The 24,034-nt window shown below is 45.8% G+C and overlaps 1 protein-coding gene across 2 annotated transcripts in view; it reads right to left on the bottom strand.

Moving 5' to 3' along the window:
• The window catches only part of VTA1 (vesicle trafficking 1), a 329,615-nt gene extending 307,922 nt beyond the window's left edge, over positions 1–21,693 (bottom strand). Inside the window, exon 1 of one of the 2 annotated variants that reach the window (XM_068232038.1) lies at positions 21,374–21,693. In XM_068232038.1, coding sequence (XP_068088139.1) covers positions 21,374–21,479 — 106 coding nt within the window. In that variant the 5' untranslated portion in view covers positions 21,480–21,693. The remainder of the gene's footprint in view (positions 1–21,373) is intronic. The other variant, XM_068232037.1, reaches the window with a different exon arrangement.
• Positions 21,694–24,034: the final 2,341 nt, after the last annotated feature.

The raw sequence follows: 24,034 nt of genomic DNA, 5'->3' as shown, positions 1-24,034 counted from the left end.
GGGTGAAAGCACTAAACACTAGAAAATTGTATAGGGGTAGGTGGGGACCACTAGACATCACAGAACTATACAGGGGAGGGAGGAGGACCACTAGACACCAAGGAACTGTATAAGGGTTGGAGGGGGCCATCAGACACCAGGAAACTTTATAAGGGAGGAAGGTGGCCAGTAAACATTGATGTTGGCCCGCAACCAGGTAACAGTGTTCATTTTCGGCCCACATTGTATTCGAGTTTGACACTCCTTCTCTAGATACAGATACTACCACAGCAGCTAATATCTCATTAAAAAAATATATATAAAAGGTTGAGGAGATCCTACATACAATTATTTTTGGAATTAATTCATCCAGCCTTCATTGGGAGGGAGCCACAAGACCACTAAGGATGCTATATAGACAACAGGGAGTGCTATATAGGGAGGGAGGGGCCACTAGACCACCAGGAGGCTATATAGGGGAGGGGGTTCATTAGACCAAGGCTTTTCAACCTGTGGTACACGTACCACCAGTGGTACTATGCTGTTGGCCAGGTGGGACACACCAGGTTTGCCTGCCACTTTATTGCCCGCATGCCACTTGTCCTGGTCCTGTCTCCACAAAGTTTGGCTCCTCATTCCTCGCTCCTTGCTGTGTTTCTCTGCAGCATACTTCCGACCTCAGATCAGTAGCGAAGAGCCAGCCAGGCAAATAGTGCACAGTAATGGCGCAGATACAGAAAGGGACACCACTGCTCACTTCCTGTATTTGAAGTATACGCGCCGTCACCATGCACTGTTTGCCTGACTGTCACTTCTCTGCGGCTGGCTTACCGATGATCTGAGGTGTGAACTATTCCGCAGGGCAGCACAGCAAGGAGTGAGCAAGGGGGGAGTCGAACTTTGTGGTGAGTCACTGCCTAGCTCTCAGCTCTCTGATGGTGGGACTAGGCTACCTATAATTATGCAGGGGGGGAGGGGGCGAGCACTGTAATAACAGTGCAGGAGATTTGGGCGCAGCTGGCGGCATCATAGGCCGAAATAGGAATTACGGCTATGGCGGCTCACAGTCAGTAACTTCTGCGCCATCAGAAGACGGAGCTGAAGTTGCTTTTAAAACCCTGCAATTTAGCTTCCAGCAATTGCCGTATACCAGCTGTATCCTGCGCCCAATCTCCCGGCTGCCAGTTCATATGTACGCGCGAGCGGCTGCTTCCTGTCAATTCACGGCGGGGGGCTCCGTGAATAGCCTGCGGGCCGCCGATCGCGGCTCGCAGGCTAAATGTAAACACAAGCGGAAATAATCCGCTTTGTTTACATTTGTACAACGCTGCTAACAGTAGCAGCGTTGTACCAGATCAGCGATCCCTGGCCAATCAGCGGCCGGGGATCGCTGTCACATGACAGGCAGGAGCCTGTTAGAGGCTGCACAGGACAGATCCGTTCCTGTGCAGCCTCGGATCTCCGGGGAAGGGAGGCAGGAGAGGGAGGGAGGAATTATACCGCGGAGGGGGGCTTTGAGGTGCCCCCCCCCCCGCAACACCCAGGCAGGCAGGAGCGATCAGACCCCCCCAGCACATCATTCCCCTAGTGGGGAAAAAAGGGGGGCGATCTGGTCGCTCTGCCTGGTGTTTGATCTGTGCTGGGGGCTGCACAGCCCACCCAGCAGAGATCAGCTAAAACAGTGCTGGTCCTTAAGGGGGGGGTAAAGGGTGGGTCCTCAAGTGGTTAAAGAGGTTCTGTGGGATTCTAAAAATCAGTCAAACAAGCTGACACTTATCTGGGGCTTCTATCGGCCCCCTGCAGCTGTAATGTCCCGTGCCGTCCTCCTACGATGCTCTGTTTCCCGCCGCCGGTCCCGGTTTAATATTCGTCTAAATAGACGAATAATGTTAGCTCCTGCTCGCGTCATCGGGAGCTTACTGCACAGCCACAGTGTAATAACTCGTGTGATTACACTGGGACCGGCAGCGGGGAACGGAGCATCAGAAGAGAACGGCATGGGACATTACTGCTGCAGGGGGCCGATAGAAGCCCCAGGTAAGTGTCAGCTTGTTTGATTCGTAGGATGCAAAAGAACTCCTTTTAAGTGAGAAGAATACGGTGGCTGCTATATTAATTTCCTTTTGAACTATATGAGTTGACTGGCAGCCCTGCTGATCTATATCTCTGCAGAAGTGTCTGAATCACACCAGAAACAAGCATGCAGGTAACCTTGTCAGATCTGACAATAATGTCAGAAACGCCTGATCTGCATGTGCTTGTTCAGGAGCTGTGGCTAAAAGTATTAGAGGCAGAGGGTCAGCATGATAGCCAGGTAACTGGCATTGCTTAAAAGGAAATAAATATGGCAGCCTCAATATGCCTCTCACTTAATTTCTCCTCAACTGCTCACTTTTTCACTGTAGTGGTCCTTCAAACAGTTGAAATTTGACAGTTGGAAAATGACAGTTTAAATAAGACAGTTAGAAAAGGGCAGTTGAGAAATGGCAGTTAGAAAATGGCAGAAAATGGCAGTTGGAAAATGACAGTTAAAATTTGACAGTTGGAAATTGGCAGTTAGAAAATGGCAGTTACAATTTGACAGTTGGAAAATGGCAAATTTTAACTGCCAATTTCCAACTGTCAAATTTTAACTGTCATTTTCCAACTGTCATTTTCCAACTGTCATTTTCCAACTGTCATTTTCCAACTGTCATTTTCCAACTGTCATTTTCCAACTGTCATTTTCCAACTGCCATTTTTCAACTGCCATTTTTCAACTGTCAAATTTTAACTGCCATTTTCCAACTGTAATTTTCCAACTGCCATTTTCTGTCATTTTACAACTGCCAAATTGTAACTGTTTTTCAACTGTCATTTTTAAACTGCCATTTCTCAACTGTCATTTTGCAGCAGCCAAATTCATTTTGTGTTTTGGGGGCTAGATTTGCATCACGATTTGCACAATTTAAAACTGTCCATCTCTAACAGTGACAGGTGTCAGATATGGTGGCTGGATAGTGCAATGGTTAAGGGCTCTGCCTCTGACGTAGGAGACCAGGGTTTAAATCTTGGCTCTTTCTATTCACTAAGCCAGCACCAATTCAGTAAGGAGATCTTTGGGCAAGACACTCTAACACTGCTACTGCCTACTGAGTGCGCTGTAGTGGCTGCCTCGCAAGCGCTTTGAGTCCAACAGGAGAAAAGCGCTATACAAAAAAAGGAATTATTATATGGACAACTGTAGAGAGGCAGTGGAAGAAAAAGCCTATGTTGGCTTTTTATCTTTGTATCTTGCTCCCAGTCTAATGACCCATTTATTGTCTTCAACTTTCATAGTGGTTCTCATTCCAGGCTAGCAGCACTTGTAGCCACCTTTGAAACTTGTCCACACATTCTCTACCTCAGTGTTTGGTACTTGTGTTCCTCCACGATGGTGACCCTCTTTTTCTTGGGCTACTTCAAATGTATTTGTTTATTAAGCATTGTGGTGATTTATTGTTGCGGAGTTGTTTTTCAGATGAACTTGCACCGTTTTTTCTTGATAAAGATGTACTTTGTTGCTTTGGAATTTTGGATCATCTTCATTACAGAATGAATTACAGATCTGTCTGTACCAATTTTTTGGAGTGCCAACCATTTACTTCTCTTTACAAAAATGTATGGCACGTGTTTTGCTCTGCATGGCAGTATTAATTGAAATGAGACAGCAGCGTTGGCACAGAGATGCATACAGCAGTTTATTGTCAGAACACAGCACAGCACATGAGTCTGTAACACATTACTGAAATAAGCTCAGCAATGCAGCAGTACATCCTGACCTTCCCGGTTGTTATCAAATTACCATTTTAAAGGACCACTATAGTGAAAAAGTAAGCAGTTAAAATCTTTCAGAACCAACATGTTTTGGACTAATCGAGTTCCTCATTGGGGATACAAAGTGTTTTCTTTGTTTTTTTAAAATAATTTCCTAAATGGCAGTTGCTAAGTCTAACTGCCAAAATAGGACCAGCCAGAGTCCCTACTCGCACACTATTTTGGCAGTCAGACTTAACAATGGCCATTCAGCAAATGCTTTTGAAAAAAAAGGGAAACCCTGAGACTACACCGTGAGGAGATGGACTAGTCCAAAACCTGTTGGTTCTGTCAGCAAGGAGATAAGCAAAAGCATCACAACTTTAAAGAAAAAACATTTCTTTGTGACAACTTACAGAAATCTAACAAAAACCCTGCAGTGTTTACTTTCTGGTGTCCTAGGAACACAAAAGGGTTAACCTCCTGTGTTTACATATTAGCCCAAACTATGGCATAGAGTGGCACACCTGACAGCCCTAATTTACACTTGCTGTTTACTTGTTGATAAGGCCTAATTAGACAGGCTAATCTCTCTAGACCAGGGCTTTGCACCTGTGGTATGCTTGCCACCGGTGGTACATTGCTGTTGGCCAGATGGTACACACCAGATTTGCCTGCCACTTTTGTCCACCTGCCACTTGTCCTGGTCCTGTCCTGCCTCCATAAAGTTTGGCTCCCCCTCCCTCGCTCCGCTTCTCTGCAGCATACTTCAGACCTCAGATTAGTGTGGAGGAGACAGCCAGGCCAACGGTGCACAGTGATAGAGCAGATACAGAAAGTGACATCACTGCTCATTTGAAGTATACACGCTGTCCCTGTGCACCGCTTGCCTGGCTGTCTCTTCACTGCGGCTGGCTTACCAATGTTCTGAGGTGTGAACTATTCCGCAGGGCAGCACAGCAAGGAGCGAGCAAGGGGGGGATCTGAACTTTGTGGTGAGTCACTGCCTAGCTCTCAGGTGGTGGGGCCAGGCTATCTATAATTAAGAGCGTGTGGGGGGCGGGGGGGGGGGGGGGGGGAAGGATTGGAACTTGTATGGCTACCTATATTGGCAATCTACCTCTACATTGCTAGCCTACATATTGTCAGTATTGGCAATCTAATTGTAGTTTTTTTCCCCACAAATGCCTCCTACTTTTCCCCTCCCAAATGCCTTTTTTTCTCAAAGTGTACCTTGTAAGAAAAAAGTGCCTCGGGGGTACTTACCTCAGGGAATGGGAGGCCTTTGTATCCTAAAGAGGTTTCCCCCTTCCTCCTCAGTAGATGGGATCCAGTGCTGGGAGCCCCATAGTTCTCCTCATCGGTGTGCACATGCACAGTAGCTGCTCTCTATTCAGGCTCCAGCAGAAACGGCCAAGATCGATTGCATCCAATCTCCTGTGCAGGCACACTGGTGGTACTTGAAAGTTTTCAAGCAATAGAAGTGGTACAATTAGTGGAAAGGTTGAAAAGCCCTGAATTAGACTACCAGGAGAGCGAAGATTTGGTTCAGAATATTTTTTATCTTGCTTTCCTTTTCTTAACCTCTCGAGGACCATGGTGTTAAAACCCCTAGTGACCAAGCTATTTCCTTCTTAATTGGCCACTGCAGCTTTAAGGCCAAGCTGCAGGGCCGTACAACTCTGCACATAAGTTATTCCCCCCCCCCCTTTTCTCCCCACCAACAGAGAGCTCTATTGGTGAGGTCTGATTGCCCTGCCCCCTCCGTTTTTTTTTTTTATAAATACATTATTTTTTTTTAATATTCCTCGCCATTTTATATAATTTTTTTTTTACCAAATCCCCTCCCTCCCCCCAGCAGGCCAATCACGGCGATCAGCTGTCATAGGCTTCTGCCTATGAGAGCCGATCGCTCCCTTGTCCCCCAAGAGGACAGCCCTGTCACACAGCTGTCCCCAGTACAGCGCTGCTGCAGATCGCAGCGCTGTACATGTAAATACACGGCGGTTTCGCCGTGTAACAGTCTTCCGAGCGGCTCCGCCCACCAGGCAAGAGATGCGCGCGCAGCCTGCGCGCGATCTCCTGCAAACTGCTGGTCCTGGGGCTGCCGCCACGGCCACGCCCGTCGGCGTGACACGGTCGGCAAGCGGTTAACCTAGGTGCATCGTATGATCAGGTGCATCTTATAGTGTGAAAAATACTAAATAAAAATAAAACCGTTTATTTAAATTATCCCCATCGGGCCCACTTTCACGGAATGAATAAACACATACACAATGCGACGTCTAGCATTATTTAATACACAGTTAGTTCCAGACTTACAAACAGGTTTTGTTTCGGGAGGTCGTTTGTAAGTTGAATTTGTTTGTAACTTGAGTCATGTCAAACATTGTGAAAGGTGGACAAATGATTTACTTTCAGACAACTCTTAATTTGGACGTATAGTATGAACAATGTTTTGTTGTTTTCAATGAGCTTTTAAATGTGTTTTAAACTATTAACTACAGTTTACACAACACTGTAAAATGTAACAACAAACATGTAATAACCAAAACAGTAATGTATATTTTGAACAGGAACAGCTTTGTATGTATGAAACGGAACTTGAGACGCTTGTAAGTAGGGGGCTGTTGGTACGTTATTAGGATCGATATTTAGTGCTAAAATAGATTGAAAGATTGGTCCACAATGATGGTGATAATATGATCGATTGCTATAGCAACTGAAAACAAAATGCAGTGACAAATAGTGTATGCATTGCTTCTTCAGTTCAACTCCACAACCTTTTGCTGATAAATTTGAATGCATAGACCCATAGTGACCCATAGTGACAACCAGGGGCAAATGTAGGAATTAGAAATAAAATAAAATGAAGTACATTTTTAAATTATTATTATTTAGTATTTATACAGCGCCAACATCTTCCACAGCGCTGTACAGAGTGTATATTGTCTTGTCACCAACTGTCCCTCAGAGGGGCTCACAATCTAATCCATACCATAGTCATATGTCTATGTAAATATTGTGTAGTAGTATGTGCATAGCAGTCTAGGGCCAATTTAGGGGGAAGCCAATTAACTTACATATATTTTTGGGATGTGTTAGGAAGCCGGAATGCCCAGAGGAAACCGGAATGCCCAGAGGAAACCCACGCAGACACGGGGAGAACATACCAACTCCTTACAGATGTTGCCCTGGCTGGGATTCGAACTGGGAATTCAGCGCTGCAAGGTGAGGGCCCTAACCACTCCACCACCGTGCTCATGTAAGCACAAAATGTATTGAGATCCTCCAATCTATCCTATCATACTCCCACTCAGTCTGTAAACATGCATTTACTAATCCTCATGGGTATAATAACAGAAAAATACACATCTGCATTTGTGGTTACATTTCTTATCTTTTTTTTGGGGGGGGGGGGGGGGTGTAACGCTTAATCAGCAGATCGAATCAATTCATTAACATGTTGTGCATACAAATTAAATTAGGAGCCGCCATAGACTACTATGTAATTTGCAGCTATGGCAATTCTGACTAAGTCAATTTGGCACTGAGGTTCAGCTATTATATAGCTGAACTCCAGCTACTGGCACAGCAGGTGGTAGAGTGCATAATTATGTACCTCGACTCCAGATATCGGTGCCTGAGTTAGTTCAGCTTTATATAGCGGAACTCTAGTTATCGGCAATCAATTAATTGGATAACAATGGATCAGCTGCGGGGCAGGTATAGCCAACTGCCATTATACAGGACCAGTGACCTGAGCCCGTTTAAAAATGGGCTCTAGGTCTGTCACCACCGCGTGTGCACACCTGGCCGCCGCACACATGCCCATCGCGTGCACATGTGCGTGCCCGCCCGCTCCGCCGGCCTGTCCTGCGCCCTGTCCCAATGGCTGATAGTGCAGGACAAGTACAGTATCGCAAAAGCACTGACACAAGGACAGGACGCAGGGACACTCGTATATTATTAGGTAGGATAGTTTTAGGCGTATATGGGGAAAGGTTTCATGTTAGACGTAGGCATGAGGGAGGTTAGTCTTGGACATGGGGGGGGAGGTAATAGGTGTAGGTGGTGGGTCTAGTGTTAGGTGTAGGTTGGGGGGAGATTAGTGTTAGGTGTAGACTGTCAAAATTATTCTTAGAATTTTCTTGCTTGCTGGTGGCTTAAAAAGGCATTTTATTTATAAGATGTGAAAATATCACCTAGGAGAAAAAAACTTAAGAGAAAAAGTGAATTGCATCAAACCCAGTGATAGGTCATCGATACCTACCATTCCTGCCCCATTGCGTGGAGATTTTCTAACATATACAATCTGACTTTTGATGAATAAACTGGACAAAATCGATCCAATATATTGAAACAAGAGATTACTAGCAGATTATTTTAAAATGAATCTGGCATAGGGCACCCTTCATTCCACAGATTTATGTGGCATCCCTTTTTAAATGACACCCTAAACTCAGCTTATGCTAAAGGCTGCTACTGAACCAAATATTACCTTCAGATAAAAATAATGAGCACGTGAATTTGCTGTCTACTATAATTTCCCTCTATACCAAGGCTACATTAAACTCATTCTCATGTGACACACATACTATGACACAACAAAACTGGTATGCAAGTCACTCCCTGAGAAAGCATTGATCTGAGCACACCGATAATTTCCTTATTACGAAACACTTGAGTTTCTCTTAATACAATGTAGAACAACAAGTTAAACATCAGTCTAAAAGAGGTACTAGTAAGAAAAAGTTCATCTTAACGTGAACTCTGATCTCAAAAACACAGGGATTACACCTGTTCAGTATTGTATGCACAGGAACTCAGGAGGAAAGTTAGTTGCATCTGGGCCATAGTGTGGTTAATTGGCAAACAACCAAAAAAAACGCATCATGCAGTGTCCTCCCCAGAGTCAAAGAGCTAGGCAGCCCGCCCAGGTGACAGCACGCGCCTGCAAATGAGAAGCTAGGGCTGTTCCACTGGTCTGTGTAATAAATCACCGACCGGCTGTCAATCTGTGCCTGTAAATAGAAAAGCCAGCGCTGTTCTGCTCGTCTGCATATGAGATCTCACGCTTCCCGGTGGGCTCATACAGTCATTGGATTCACATGGACTAGGCGGGACAATATGAATCGTGATCAGGCAGCTCCCAGGAGGGGGGGGGGGGGGGTATGTGTGCCTGGCCCCGCAGTGCTCTTGAAGATCAAAGCAGGAAGACAGCCATTCAGCCTTCTATGATAACTTTCTCCCTACCTTCCTCCTGGCAGAACTGATGAGAACCTGGGGCATGCAGGGATGAGACTGCAGGGTCCTAATGCTGCCATGGTAAAGTAAAGATGTCCAAACATCTAGCGATGTTGGGCAGCTTCGACCAAGAGACAAATCTCTCTCCATCCAAATCTGACTAGAGAGAGCTGTCAGCTGCCCATACACTGCAGGCCAATTACCGACTCGTTTCAGCATGAAATCTCTTGGGAGAATGGCCCGAGTCCACCGCCTCGCCGCTGCCCCCTTAGTCTAGAAATGTACTCCCTGTGCAGGGCTGTGGAGTCGGTACAAAAATCTTCCGACTCCAACTCCGACTCCGACTCCTACGTTTCTGAAACCACAACTCCGACTCCAACTCCGGGTACCCAAAATTGCCCCGACTCCGACTCCTCGACTCCGACTCCAACTCCGACTCCACAGCCCTGCCCCTGTGTGTACATTTATACATTACTTGTCCTATGCCACCCACTGCGCAGTGCCCATCCATCTTCCCCTTCCTGCTCCTCCATTTGCGCTTCCCACGCTACAGGCGTTTCATGCATGGCATGAGTGACATCACCCATGCGCTTTACACCAGCGGCATGAGGCATGAATAAAAGAGGAAGATGAAGACGGAGGGGCACTATGCGGTGGGCAACATAAGACAAATAATGTAGAAATACACATGTGGGGCACATTTATATACTCGGGGAACAGCGCTGGGGGTCCCTCATCCCGATATTGCTCACCGTTACCACCGCACACCCAATCAAACATGAAGGCCCGACATCTTGTAGCATGTCTGTCGTCCCGAATATAGATGTTTACTTACCTGGGGCCTGTAGTCCTTCAGGTCCCTCGCTGTCCTCTCAGTCTGCTCCATTATGTACCCCTCCAAAATCTCACCGGCTGGCCTACTGCACATATGCTGTTCTGGCCATGTGTGACCTCAATAGCACATCCATGGCCCAGAGCATTCTGTGCATGCAAAGTTGAGATATTAACAAACCGCACATGCCCAGAATGCTGCAGGCCATGGGAGCTCGATCAAGGAGGTGCATGAGGCTGGCACAGCACATGGTGTGACAGCTGCACAACAGAACGGACCTGGAGGACAGCAAGGCACCTGAAGGACTACAAGGGATTGGAAGATGCCCTAGGTAAGCAAAATTCAACTTATAGTCATAGTCTAATGTCCTACCATATTATTATGTATTTATATAGCAATGTCATCTTCTGCAGTATTTTACAGAGTACATAGTTCTGTCACTCACTGTCCTCAGAGGAACTCAGAATCTAACAGTGGACACTAATGATACAATTTGCTATATGATAGTTTACGAAAGATTCTTTGTATGAATGATCAGAAATTATTGTTTGGGGATTACTAATGGACAAAAATCTCCTAGCCAATTCAATCAGATTGATGATCATTCATATGAAGAATTGCTTGTAAATGATTGCTCAGCAAATTGTATAGTTAGTGGCCACCTTAAGGGCCGGTTCACACGGACGGCAGGCGGCGTTGGGGTGGCCAGGAAGTCGCGTCGTCCTGCGACGTCCCGTTCGGTGGCGGCGGTACAGAGATCGTCGCGATCGGCGTTTCTCGTCCCCGCAGGGGGACATATAGCCGCGCCGGCTAGCCGTCCCTGGACGTTGCATGCGGCTTCTAGGGACGGCCGAAACGATGCGTTAAATCGGGATCAGAACGCCGCGTTTATGCAATCGACGGTAATCGACGGTAACCGCGCAATGCTAAACGCTCCTATTCACTTGAATGGGAGAGTTTAGCCGACGGGTCCCGAACGCTTGACGGTAGACGCCGCCAAGCGTCCGTGTGAACCGGCCCTAATACCTTCCATAGTCATAGTCTAATGTCCTACCATACTATTATTACCATATTTTTAAGACTATAAGACGTTCCTGACAATAAGACGCACCTACATTTAGAGGACAAAAACCAGGGGGAAAAAATATAGACTAAACCTTGTGCATCCATGGTGAATGGGCATCTTGTAGATTATGCCCCCTTGTAACTCGTGTCCGCCTCTGGCCTCCTCTATGCCTCTTTGTGTCCCTTTTTGTCCTCCTCTATACCCCTTTGTGTTCTCGTGTCTTTTGTTTGTCCCTGTGTCCTTCTCTGCATGGGCACAGTACAGGGAGTCCCCGACATTGCTTCGGGTTGGAGGTTCGTATTGGCAGGCATTCACAAGTAACTCCCTGCATTTGGACTATAGTTACATAGTTATTTGGGTTGAAAAAAGAAGTACGTCCATCGAGTTCAACCAGAGAACAAAGTACAACACCAGCCTGCTCCCTCACATATCCCTGTTAATCCAGAGGAAGGCAAAAAACCCTTACAAGGCATGGTCCAATTAGCCCCAAAAGGGAAAAAAAAAGGGGGGGAAAGTTCCTTCCCGACTCCAGATGGCAATCATAGACAGAGGTGCTTAACTTGAATCTTAACTTGAATCCTTGTGCAGATCGCTTGATACTCCTCCCTGTATTGCCTGATGGAGCGGGATTGAGCCTGCGAAATGCATTGTAAAAATGTTTTGGGGCGTTTCTAATAAATGTGTTTGACTGTTTGAATCGCAGTCGTTGTCGTGTCTACTTGAGGGAGGTAAGACCACCACTTCCTCCTTCATTTTTGCCATTTGAGTTGGTTTTTAAGCTCATTTAATCTAATGTTATACTTTTGGCGCCTCTGTTTATTGTATACAATTTCGAGTCCACTCTTGGTGGAGGGTTGCTACCCTTTTTTCCTGTCTACAGAGCGACTTCTTAATCCTGAGTGGGGTCAGGATAATCTCCCCATCTGCCTTTACAGTGGTTGCCTGCTGGTGACCCTGACTTGTGAGTATCTAGCAATACGAACTTATTGCCACCTTATCCAGTACGTATTACACTATTGGGGCTCTTGGTGTTCCCTGTTTTTACCAGATGGCAATCAGATAAAATCCCTGGATCAACATCATTGGGCATTACCTAGTAATTGTAGCCATAGATGTCTTTCAACGCAAGGAAAGCATCTAGGCCCCCTTTAAATGCCATACTATAGACTATAGACTATCAGACACAGTGACTTTTTTTCCCCACTTTCGGGGGAGAAAAAAAGTGAGTCTTAGTCCAAAAAATACAGTAATTTTATACAGCACTGACCTCTCCTGCAGCACTTTTCAGAGTACATAGTCATGTCACTGACTTTCCTCAGAGGAGCTCACCATCTAATCCCTGCCAAAGTCATAGCTCCACCGAAGCCACACCCACATTTGGTTTTGTGGTAAAGCCCATTTTTTTGCGCCAGCCCTGCATTCCCCTGATTGCTACCCACCCGGCTACTTTTTCATGCCACCCGGCTGGAAAAAATTCTGGGAAGAACACTGTCATGTCTCGTCTGAGTATGGCCGCACTCCCATGTGACTCAGTGTGGCAGCTGCCTTCCCACTGCCCGTGCCGAGCATCCGTGCGTCCAGTCGGTGCAAAGCAGCATTTGTCAGGCTGTGAATTCACCGCCTTCATCTTTCTGTGTGAAAGAGGTCTAACTAAGGGCTCAGACTCACTATAAGAACTTTTCTGAGCGCTTTTTGGCCATCAGAGGTTTCTGAGAGCTTTTTAAAAAAAAACGCTTCCATTGACATATTAACCACTTGATGACCCAGCCTTTACCCCCCCTTAAGGACCAGCGCTGTTTTAGCTGATCTGTGCTGGGTGGGCTGTGCAGCCCCCAGCACAGATCAAACACCAGGCAGAGCGACCAGATTGCCCCCCTTTTTTCCCCACTAGGGGGATGATGTGCTGGGGTGGGGTCTGATCGCTCCTGCCTGGGTGTTGCGGGGGGGGGGGGGGGCACCTCAAAGCCCCCCTCCGCGGCGAAATTCCCCCCTCCCTCTCCTCCCTCCCTCGGAGATCCGAGGCTGCACAGGAACGGATCTGTCCTGAGCAGCCTCTAACAGGCTCCTGCCTGTCATGTGACAGCGATCCCCGGCCGCTGATTGGCCGGGGATCGCTGATCTGGTACAACGTTGCTACTGTTAGCAGCGTTGTACAAATGTAAACAAAGCAGGTTATTTCCGCTTGTGTTTACATTTAGCCTGCGAGCCGCGATCGGCGGCCCGCAGGCTATTCACGGAGCCCCCCGCCGAGAATTGACAGGAAGCAGTCGCTCGCGCGAGCGGCTGCTTCCTGATTAATTAGTCTGCAGCCCGCGACGCAAAACTGCGTCGCTGGTCCTGCAGCTGGCACTTTGCCGACGCGCGTTATGAGTTCGTGGACGGCAAGTGGTTAAAATTGCAAATTGCGATCGGCACTTTTAATGTAAGTCAATGGGAAAGCTCTAATAGAAAAGTGCTTATAGCATGTCTGAGCCCTAAAGCTGAAAACAGATAAAATGTGATAAGTTCCCCTTAACAGAACTTGTAGTGAAAGAAAAATAGAGGCTGACATTTTCATGCCCTATTGTAAAATGCCAATTACTTGTCACCATTCTAATCTTTGGCCTTCATTAATGTCTGAGTCACATACCTGCAGACTGCAGTCAGTGGAATCACAACACCTGATCTCCATATGTGTTTCAGGCTAAAGACTCACAACAGCCAAGCCAAGACCCAAACTAAAAACTGATCATGCCTTGCAAAATAATTGACATTAAAGGGAACCTGAAGCGGGTAAAATTATTTAAAATAAATACATGATGTACCTGCAAATTAATATTACATACTAACCTCACCATCAGTTCCTCTCAGAAGCTCACCATTTTCTTCTTACAGTGATCCCTTCCAGTTATGACAAGATTTTGTCAGAACTGATATATATGAGTTGCTGTCAGTTACAACTGAATGTGCGAGGTAATGTCCATGTTTCCCTACGGCTCAAGTGGGCGAAATTACAGTTTAACAGTGTGTTGGCCAGGAAGCTATTATGGGGTCATGGCCATTTTTAAAATGGAGGACGGAGAATTCCCATTACATTTGATTACAGTGGACAAATGGGACACAGGAGAGGAGAAAGAGATTGAGTAGTAGACTACACAGGAGGTACGTATGGCCTGTGTATGGTTATTTTGACTTTTTATTTTTAGTTTAGGGTTCTCTTTAAATTAAAATGTTTAAAAAGTGAAGACCCCCACGGCATCCTGCCGAGGCGGGATTGTGTTGCATGCTGGGACAGCTATTAAACGGTCTCCCAGAATCGCAAATAAAAATTGCACAAACATTGCATGCACTTGTGTTTCTCATGCATTTGTGTTTTTCAAGATGGTGGTAACCTGAATTTGATGCAGCAGCCCACATATCAAAAAATGTCATTAATGGTGGAGGAGTAGCTATTGTATTGTTCGAATTATAAAGGAGCAGTGCTTTTCAGCGCTGCTAGATTTGGGCGCAGCCGGCGCCTCCATAGACTTCAATAGGAATCATTCCTATTGAAGCGCTCAGTGAGTAACGTCGGCGCCGTCAGAAGACAGAGCCGAAGTTGCTTAAAAACATAATAATTCGGCCTCCAGCAATCGCTGGAAGCCGAATTATTTCATTCCCCCACTATCCATGGCGGCCTGGAGGGGGAATAGTAATTAAATCGGCCCGGACTTGTGCAGAAGCAGGATCAGCCATATACCGCTGTATCCTGCGCCCAAGTCTACCGGCGCCGATTTCAAATGTACACAATTATAAGGCTGTGGGTGTAATATGGTCAAAGGATCCTGCTCCTCTTCTTACCATGGCCACAGAAAAGAACTATGTTCAAACCACACCCAAGCAATTACATATTAAACCTACTGTGGAACTGAAGCTTTTTATGTGGTACTGATGTCTCTATTGCATGCAGTTCTCAGCACCTGTGTATTCCTTCATAAATTGGACTTGTTTTTTCCAGTACATCCCATGGATGGATAGGATAGAGAGATGGAGAAATTGGAGGGCAAGGAAAACATGATTTATGAGACCAGGCTACCCACTTCATGGTCAAGTTCCGATGTTCATATGCAAAGTATAGGCACTTCCCACAGCGGACAGGGTTAAGCATGGGCACTCTGATCTGCAGCTACATAGTCCCATATTCATCATGTAATCTAACAGCTTCATCTAAAACCCAGCAATATGCTTCAACTAATTTGTGTCACTGTGGGTCAGCTGAGACATGCTGGCCTTCCCTCCCTCCCTATGTGCATCAGTGAGCCTTGGGAGCTCATGACCCTTTGCACAAGTTTAGCAGTTGTCTCCCTTTAGACTACCTTTGGTAGGTACTAAAAATCACATAGGTAAAACAAGATCTTGCTCCATCCTGTTGTTCCACTGCTGTCCACTGTTGATGTTCTTCGACCTGCAGATTGAATACTTCTTTGGCACTCCTCATGCAGGCTTCCGATGCTCGTGTGCCTGAGTACTTCCGAAGACAACCAGATCGAAAGCACTCAAACATGCAACACTTCCCAAGCCTGCCAAGGAGTACCTAGGATGCATAAATCCATCAGGGGCAGCGGTGGAACAGGGGCATGGAGTGAGGACCAGGAAAGCTCTATAGGTTCCAAAGCATTCCCTATATATAGTCAAGTGTCTAACCTGAAGAGAGTTTCCTCGCTTCTGGTTCACTTTAACCTTACTCATTTTTTCTGTTTTCAACAAATCCCCTTCTAGAAGTGACTGTTTACTTCCTACTTAACACATTCCACCCCTTGATAAGTGCCATTGTAATAAGGTAATTATTGTTATTTTACTTGAGTGCACTTCAAGGCTTTGCTCTTCCTGAGAAACAGGATCACAACGGAGGTGGAAAAGACACATTGTGTGTAATAAGTGCAATGCAACACAAACAGTGTAGCATGCAGTACATAAAAAGTACGCTTCACCACAACTGTGAACTCGCAAGTCATCCAGTATGCGCACAGCATGTTGGCAAAATGATGCAATTATACTGTTCAATTCAATGCAACGGATGCAGTGTGAAAATTTTCCAACTCATTGTGGCCTGTACTGCAACTACAGCATCGTCTCATATTAATTAGGTTCTGTTGCTGCAACATTGGCTACAAAGAGTTAATCTATAAGTATCACGGGAAAGGGTGTTTGGGATGACTGTGCTCAGTAGTGATAGCAGCTCCCCAGCTGGGAAATGATCCTGGGTCATGTGACTTGACTTTTCCACATGGGATCTCTCAGTGAACAGCTGCAGCAAATATCAAAAATTGGGCAGGTAAAGGAATAGAGCTCTATTCATACTTACAAACTCTCTAAGAGTTCTCTCAAACACCCTAAGAGGGTGAACCAGGACTTTAATGTGCAGGGGAAAGGGCACATTTTCCCTTTATGAAGAGGTTTTTGAGGCTAATATCACATTAAATTACAGTTCACATATTGGACAAATATTTTTTTTTTACATTTGAATGGAGTGGAAAAGGTTTAGAATATAATGAGCATGTTTACGGCTGTCCTATGTCCCTATCTGTCAAAATGTATATTACTCTTTGTTCAGACAAAAAGAGGTGACATCTCTACAGTAGTGTCAATGAGACAACTAACACTAGGTTGCATTGCTGTTCTTTGTTCCTGGCCCCTGGATCAGCCAATTTTCAGATCAATGCTCCGCAGAATTCCCAAAAACAGGAAGTGGGTGAAAATTTCTGCAACGGGACAAGAGCAGCAATAAAAACCTTTCCCTAACGCTTTAGATTGTAAGCTCACAAGGGCAGGGCTCTCTCATCCTTTTGTGTCTTGGAATTTGCTATACATTTGTTCAGCATGTTTGATTTTTCACTGTAATTATGCAACATACAAAAAGGATCCAGCAGGGACATGGTTATGGGGTCACAAAAAGTCCTTTGTAAGCAGGTAAAGGTTATATGGTGAGGCTTCCAGGCTATTATTATTATTCTTATTAATTTATATAGCACCAGCATCTTCCGTGGTGCTGTACAACAGCATACAGGGTCTAACAATACAAAATAAACAAACAATACAACAGCTACCAATACAAAACAACGGTGGATTACTGCTGATGCAGGGATCAACTACATATTTTTACACAGGAGTGGAAGATATGCACACGCATTAAACAAGATTGTGAGACGAAAGGGAAGAGAGCCCTGGCTAAAAGTCTAAAGGTTTAAGAGATAGGACAGTAGGCAAAGGGAAGCAGTGTAGGAGATGGTAGAAACGGTGGCTAGTGGCCGAAGTGTCCTAGGTAGGAGAGTACGCTTGCCTGAAGAGGGGAGTTTTCAGATTGTGCCTAAAAAAAAATAAGTGTGAGTGAATGGCAGATGTGTTAAAGCGATATTGTCACCATAAAAATCAACAGCAAAATTTCAACAGCAACTGGTCTGAGTGTATTAAGTGCGGTGATTGGCCGGCGGGACCACGTGATGCCGCATGCGCACAAGAGTACGCATCACGGACGCATCAGAGCGCAGCTTACTCTGATGTCCACAACGAAGAGCACCAGGCGTCGCGTTAGGTGCACGTTATGCGACCTTAACGTGGCACCTAACGCAACGTCTTAGTGTGCAAGTAGCCTAAGGGTAGGTGTTTCAGAGAAGGTGAAAGGATCAGGAAAAGTCTTGTAGGAAGGAGTGAGAAGTGACCAGAAAGGAAGACAGGACAATATTGTTAGTAGAGCGGAGATTGCCTGTAGAATGGTATCTGAAAATAAGTTACTATAGTTAAGAAGGAGCTAGGTTGTGGAGAGCTTTGTAGGTGAGAGTAAGGATTTTAAATTGCATCCGTTGTGTAACTGGCAGCCAAAAAAAGGGACTGACATATCGGGATAGTTTGGTTGAAGAAGCAGGAGGAGAGGTGGATGAGTCGTGCAGCAGAGTTCATAATGGACTGTGGAGGGGTTAAACAGTTAGCGGGGAGGCCGCAGAGCAGAAAGATGCAATAGTCCAGTCGTGAAATAGTCAGGGCATGCACCAGAAGGTTGGTAGTGTCCTGTGTGAGAAATTGGCAGATGCAGAAGTTTTTTAGGTGGAGATGACAATAAGAGGATAGTTTGTCAATGTGTGGTTTGAATGAGAGACTCAAGTCCAGTATTACGTCTAGGGAGCGAGCAACAGAAAAAGTGAAGTCAGGCGGCAGAGACATTGAATTGTGAGGTGGGAAAATTACCATTTCATTCTTGTCCATATTGCATTTTAGAAAACAGGTAGACATGAAGGAGGAGATTTGATTATGACAGTCAAGTGTGTTCTAGACCAGTGTTTCTCAACAATTTATTGATATGTAGCCCTTTACTCGTCAAGTACCACTTAGCATAGTAAACATTATCACAAATACCCCTTGACAAATCTATATTTAACCGTAGTACATGATAATTGGTTCTCAACAATTTCCAAGCATTCACTATTGCTTTTAATTAGCTAAAACACTAATTTGGCGTTGTTTAACCTCCTTAGCGGTAACCCCGTGCTGGACACGGGGTAAGCCGCCGGAGGGTGCCGCTCAGGCCCTGCTGGGCCGATTTATTATAATTTTTTTTTTGCTGGACGCAGCTAGCACTTTGCTAGCTGCGCCAGGACTCTGATCGCCGCCGGCCCCGGCCCGATCGCCGCTATCTGATGCGGCGCGCCCCCCCCCCCCCCCCCCCCCCCCCCCAGACCCCGTGCGCTGCCTGGCCAATCAGTGCCAGGCAGCGCCGAGGGGTTGTTCGGGACTCCCAATGACGTCATCTTGCCCAGTCGCCATGGCGACGGGGGAAGTCCTCCAGGAAATCCCGTTCTTTGAACGGGATTTCCTGACCGCCTATCGCCGGAGGCGATCGGCGGGGCTGGGGGGATGCCGCTGAGCAGCGGCTATCATGTAGCGAGCCCTGGGCTCGCTACATGATTTAAAAAAATAAATAAATAAAAAAAACTGCTGCGCTGCCCCCTGGCAGAATTTTTCATACCGCCAGGGGGGTTAAATAAGATTTATCATATTCTAAAATGCTAAAATTTGTTATTCTTGGTTAAGTACATCAAGCCCGAGTACCCCCGTAAAAAAATATCAGAAGTACCCCCTGGGGTATGCGTACCACACGTTGAGAACCTAGGCTCCAAGACCACATTTGTGGTCAGTGTTTAGGATGAACTGAGAAAAAGGGGAATGTGTTCTACCTGATGGACCACACCTTTCTTGATTCAGATCCATCAATTAATTTGAGCTGTGTCAAACATGTGTGAGGACCTTGGCCCTCGAAGGACCGGTTTGACATCCCTGCTCTAGACCGAAAGTATAGTCCAGTATACAAACCAGAGAAGAGAGAGGGTCACTACAAGTCATGTGTTGCTTCAGTAAAGTGCTGGTGCATATTAATACAGCAAGCATAAACACATACATCTGCAATGAGCAGCATGATGATGTACTTATTGTAACTGACTGCCGCAACAACATATAGTCGGCAGCTTTGCCCCGAAAGTAGTATGGCAGCTTCCAGGGCAAAGCTGTATATAGATCTAGTCATAACCACTAATAGAGGGGTATACATCTCATGGAGCGTCTTAGCAGGATCAGACACAGTGGGAAGAGTCTGCTCTCATGCCCACACCACTGTATGGCCTCTGGTTGCCTCAGGTTCCATTTAATGACAATATGAACATGGTATGTAGCATGACAATAGTAGTGCTAAATAGAAATGTGCTTAAAAGGGACCCTGAGCAATGTCCTAAAAAAAGAAAACTGGACTTACCTGGGTCTTCCTCCAGCCTACGAGGTCCCCGGCATCTTCCTGGCCTCGTCCATCGCATCATCACCGGCGTAAGAGTCTTGCACACGCACGGTTCTCTAAAGACTGAGCCACGTGTGCGCAGGACTCTTACGACAGCCAGCGTGATGATGCAGCATAGCGAACACGCGTGACTTCACCCGAACTTGGTGCATTGCCGCAGCTGCCAGTGGGACCGTGGAGGGGGCCAGGAGGATGTCGGGGTTCTCGTGAACTAGAGGAAGCCCCAGGTAAGTCCAGTTTTCTTTTTTTAGAACACCTCTCAGGGTCCCTTTAATTTTGACCTTGTATGCAAACTTCCACAGATCTGAAACAGAGGCAATCAAACACAGTAGCTGATGGATTAGTTACCCAGCTGCCATCTTTAGGTTCTTTCACATTGTGTTTTATTGCAATACAGTACACCACATGTATCGTACGGATATGCTCAACCCACTCATGCTTCTGCTTTCACCTTTCATACGTCCGTTGCGTTTCTGTGCTCTGCATTATAATACTACATCATAAACACATTTTTTTCTGTTAAGTGCAATGTATTAGCATTTTTCAAATAAGTGACACATCTCGGGAACCAGACCCTGCAACTGACAAATGTATGTCTTGAAATCACAAACACTGGTTCCCACTACGGCCAGGAGCCCCAGGCCCTCTCACTGGCTGGGGCCCCCAAACCACCATGCAATACCCAGAGGGAAGTGCGATCGAGCCCTGGATCTCTCACAACCAGAGAACTCACCCCACTGCCTCTGAACTGCATGCTGACTGCAACACACACACCATTTGCTCACTCCCAGCTAAAGCACTTTCCTACCTTTATTTGGTCAGCAGGCGCCAGTCAGCCAATCAGGTGTACTGTCATACACTCTTTGCTTGCCATACCAAATCTAGTAGAAATTGCATAAATTAGCATTCAGGTGGGAGGCCTCGGTTGGACGTAATCGTAGATTACATATTTTACAGATTGGCTGAATGGCGCCTGCTGACTAAATAAAGGTAGGAAAGTGCTTTAGCTGGGAGTGAGAAAATGTGTGTCTTGCTCTGCACGTTAATGACACCTATGTATGTATGTATGTATATATATACCCCCTAAGGCTAGGCTTGAAGTGGTGCGTTGGCATTTGGCATAACTGCCACCTTGTAACACAGCTTGCCGCACGGCAATGTACCACCTATAGTGGCTTTCCCAGCGCAGCTGATGCATTGCAGTATAACAGCATGCAGTGTTACCACAAAACATGCGCATTTATAGTAAAAGTACAGCATACATTAACTGTTCATTTACTATATGTTTCACTGTATCAACCACAACGCACAAGTAACGCATGGCGCTACTTTCCGGTTCCTGCTGTATTGGGGAGATCAACTGCCACGTAACCGTAGCCTCAATGATTATTACTGGTGGCATGCTGATAAAGTTAGTTTCATTCCCAAGCTCAATTCATATCGTGTCGAAATACATTCATTCTTTTAGGGAAAAAAATGTGTGTGTTTTTGTTTTTTAACACAGACAGTAAGTAGGAAATTAGTAGATAACACCTGCAGAACATTTACTAACATTGGTTTTTAAAACAAGCTGGATACATATAGGTGAGAGGCATTGGCAGCAGAGTATGGGTGAACAGAAGGAATACTGTACATGTCAGACATGACTGTAAATGAATTGGAGTGTCCCACTACTCACAGTAATAAGCCACCACCGGATCCCTCTTATCATGCTCCTGAGCGGTCCTCAGATGATGCTGAACGGTTTTGAACTGAGCAGGAAGCGGGGGCAACTGGGCAGCCATTTACGTCCCCCTGATAGTGAACCTGAACTACTTATTAACAAAAACTAAAGTGACAGCGAAAACACAACACAGCAGACAGCACAATGATTACAGCGTAGCTCTTCCGCTTCCGTCGGTCTGTAGGAGGACCCGCTGGAGATGACGAGATTGGGAGGGGACGACACATGCTGCTGCCATAGATCTATCTGGTTTAATGTGTGTGTCGCACTGTCGCTATAACAGCACCACATTCAAGTTGAGTAGTCACGAGTAAAATAAAGGAATACGCAAAACTAACAACAGATGGTTTTGAAGTAAGATTCTCGTATCTCGTTTCATCGCTGCTGCAGTTGTAAGCTGCTGCAGCTGCAGTCGTTGTTACTGTAATTTCTTCTGTTTAACCAAAAAAGTATTAATAAAACATAGATTCCCGTCCCTCTCTCTTCTGCAATCTCTCTCTTTGACTTGATGTACAGATCTGTATGCATAAACGTATTTGCATATGAAGAGCAGGCTGGTTCACACTAGAGTGCTGCTGCTAATGTATCCCTATGGGATCATTATTATTGCAGCTTTTGCTATTTGCATAAATGGCAAATGCGCTGCATGTAGCGCTTTTTGGGGGGCAATTGCGTTGTATTTCTCATTCTGTTGAACGGGAATCAAAACGCAAAATGTGCCAAAATCACAATTTTCCGTCTGAGTGTGAAAGGGCCCTTTAGGGTCCATTCGCACTGCACGTGGTTTTATCATAGCTCCCAAGTGTTCCTCTTTGAGAGGGACAGTCCCTCTTTGGGAGGGACAGTCCCTCTTTGGGAGCCCTGTCCCTCTTTCCTCCTAATTTGTCCCTCTTTCAGGACTTTGTCCCTCTTTCTGTGTAAATTAGGCTGACCAGGCGTCCTCTTTTGCCCGGACAGGTCCACTTTTTCCGACCTGTCCTCCTGGGTTTTTGAAATGTCCGGGTAGTCGGTAGTGAAGAGCCGTTTGGGAGCCGAACACGAGCCTGCTCTTTAAAGGGAGCCGAGCGGCCAAGCAAGCTAGAAGAGCCGATGCTTTCTAAAGAGCCGGAATTCCTATCACTAGACTGAGTCTCAGTCTAGTGATGGGAATTCCGACTTTTTAAGCATCGGCTCTTCTGGCTCGGCTCCCAAAGAGCCGGCTCGTGTTTGGCTCCCAAACGGCTCTTCATGATGGGAGCCAGCCAGACCGGCGCATAGCAGCCGCACGGTGGACTTTAAATGCTGGACGTGACCGATGATGTCACTTCCTGCATTTAAATTCACCGGCGCGTGGCTGGTGTGGGCGTGTGGCTGACTCGGCTTCTATCTCCTGCCGATCTGAGGTATGTATGCTGCCAATAAGATTGCATTTGTGGGGAAATGTGCTGCCAATCTCATAGCATTTGTGGGGAAATCTGCCAATCTCATAGCATTTGTGGGGAAATCTGATGCCAATCTCATAGCATTTGTGGGGAAATCTGATGCCAATCTCATAGCATTTGTGGGGAAATGTGCTGCCAATAAGATTGCATTTGTGGGGAAATCTGCTGCCAATAAGATTGCATTTGTGGGGAAATCTGCTGCCAATCTCATAGCATTTGTGGGGAAATCTGCTGGCAATCTCATAGCATTTGTGGGGAAATCTGCTGCCAATCTCATAGCATTTGTGGGGAAATCTGCTGCAAATCTCATTGCATTTGTGGGGAAATGTGCTGCCAATCTCATTGCATTTGTGGGGAAATGTGCTGCCAATAAGATTGCATTTGTGGGGAAATCTGCTGCCAATCTCATAGCATTTGTAGAGAAATATGCTGCCAATTTGATTCCATTTGTGGGGAAATCTGTTGCCAATCTCATTGCATTTTGTAAAGAAATATGCTGCCAATCTGATTGCATTTGTGGGGAAATATGCTGCCAGTCTGATTCCATTTGTGGGGCAATCTGTTGCCAATCTCATTGCATTTTGTGGGGAAATCTTCTGCAAATCTGATTGCATTTTGTGGTCGGCCAGCCCTCCACCATGTGGTCTGGAAAAAAAAAACGGCCCTCCATGCCCGCGAAGTTGGACAGCACACTGCTAAGGCCTTGTATATTTGGCCCCACCCATGACCACGCCCACATGCTGTTGTGATCATCCTCTTTTTTTGGAAATCAAAATATGGTCACCCTAGTGTAAATATATTTCTCTACTAAAAATGTTTTTGATCGACTGTAAACTTTATTCCCATCCTTTAAATTGATATATTACTAATTTAAAAATGTTACTATGAAGGAAAATTAACCAGAATAGAAAGGACCAGTGTGGTTTGAATTATAAAATAACATATTTTTCTTATGCAATCTTTACGGTATGTGTGACTAGGGGTGTGTCAGGGGTGTGATCAGGGGTTTGGCAGGGCGTGGCTTAAGTGTCCCTCTTTCTCATCTCAAAAAGTTGGGAGGTATGTATTATGGTAACAACAGAATGGTGCCAAAAAGTCACACAGTGCATTAGATGTGTGGTGCGACCATGCAGTGAAGCTTATTAAATAAAGTATTATTAACTGCTGCTTTAAACATGCACATTACCCAGTTAAA

The sequence above is a fragment of the Hyperolius riggenbachi genome, chromosome 4 (genome assembly GCF_040937935.1).
Source record: "Hyperolius riggenbachi isolate aHypRig1 chromosome 4, aHypRig1.pri, whole genome shotgun sequence".
Lineage (NCBI taxonomy): Eukaryota > Metazoa > Chordata > Amphibia > Anura > Hyperoliidae > Hyperolius > Hyperolius riggenbachi.
Note: the sequence above shows the minus strand (reverse complement) of the source record. Positions and strands in the feature narration are given on the sequence as shown.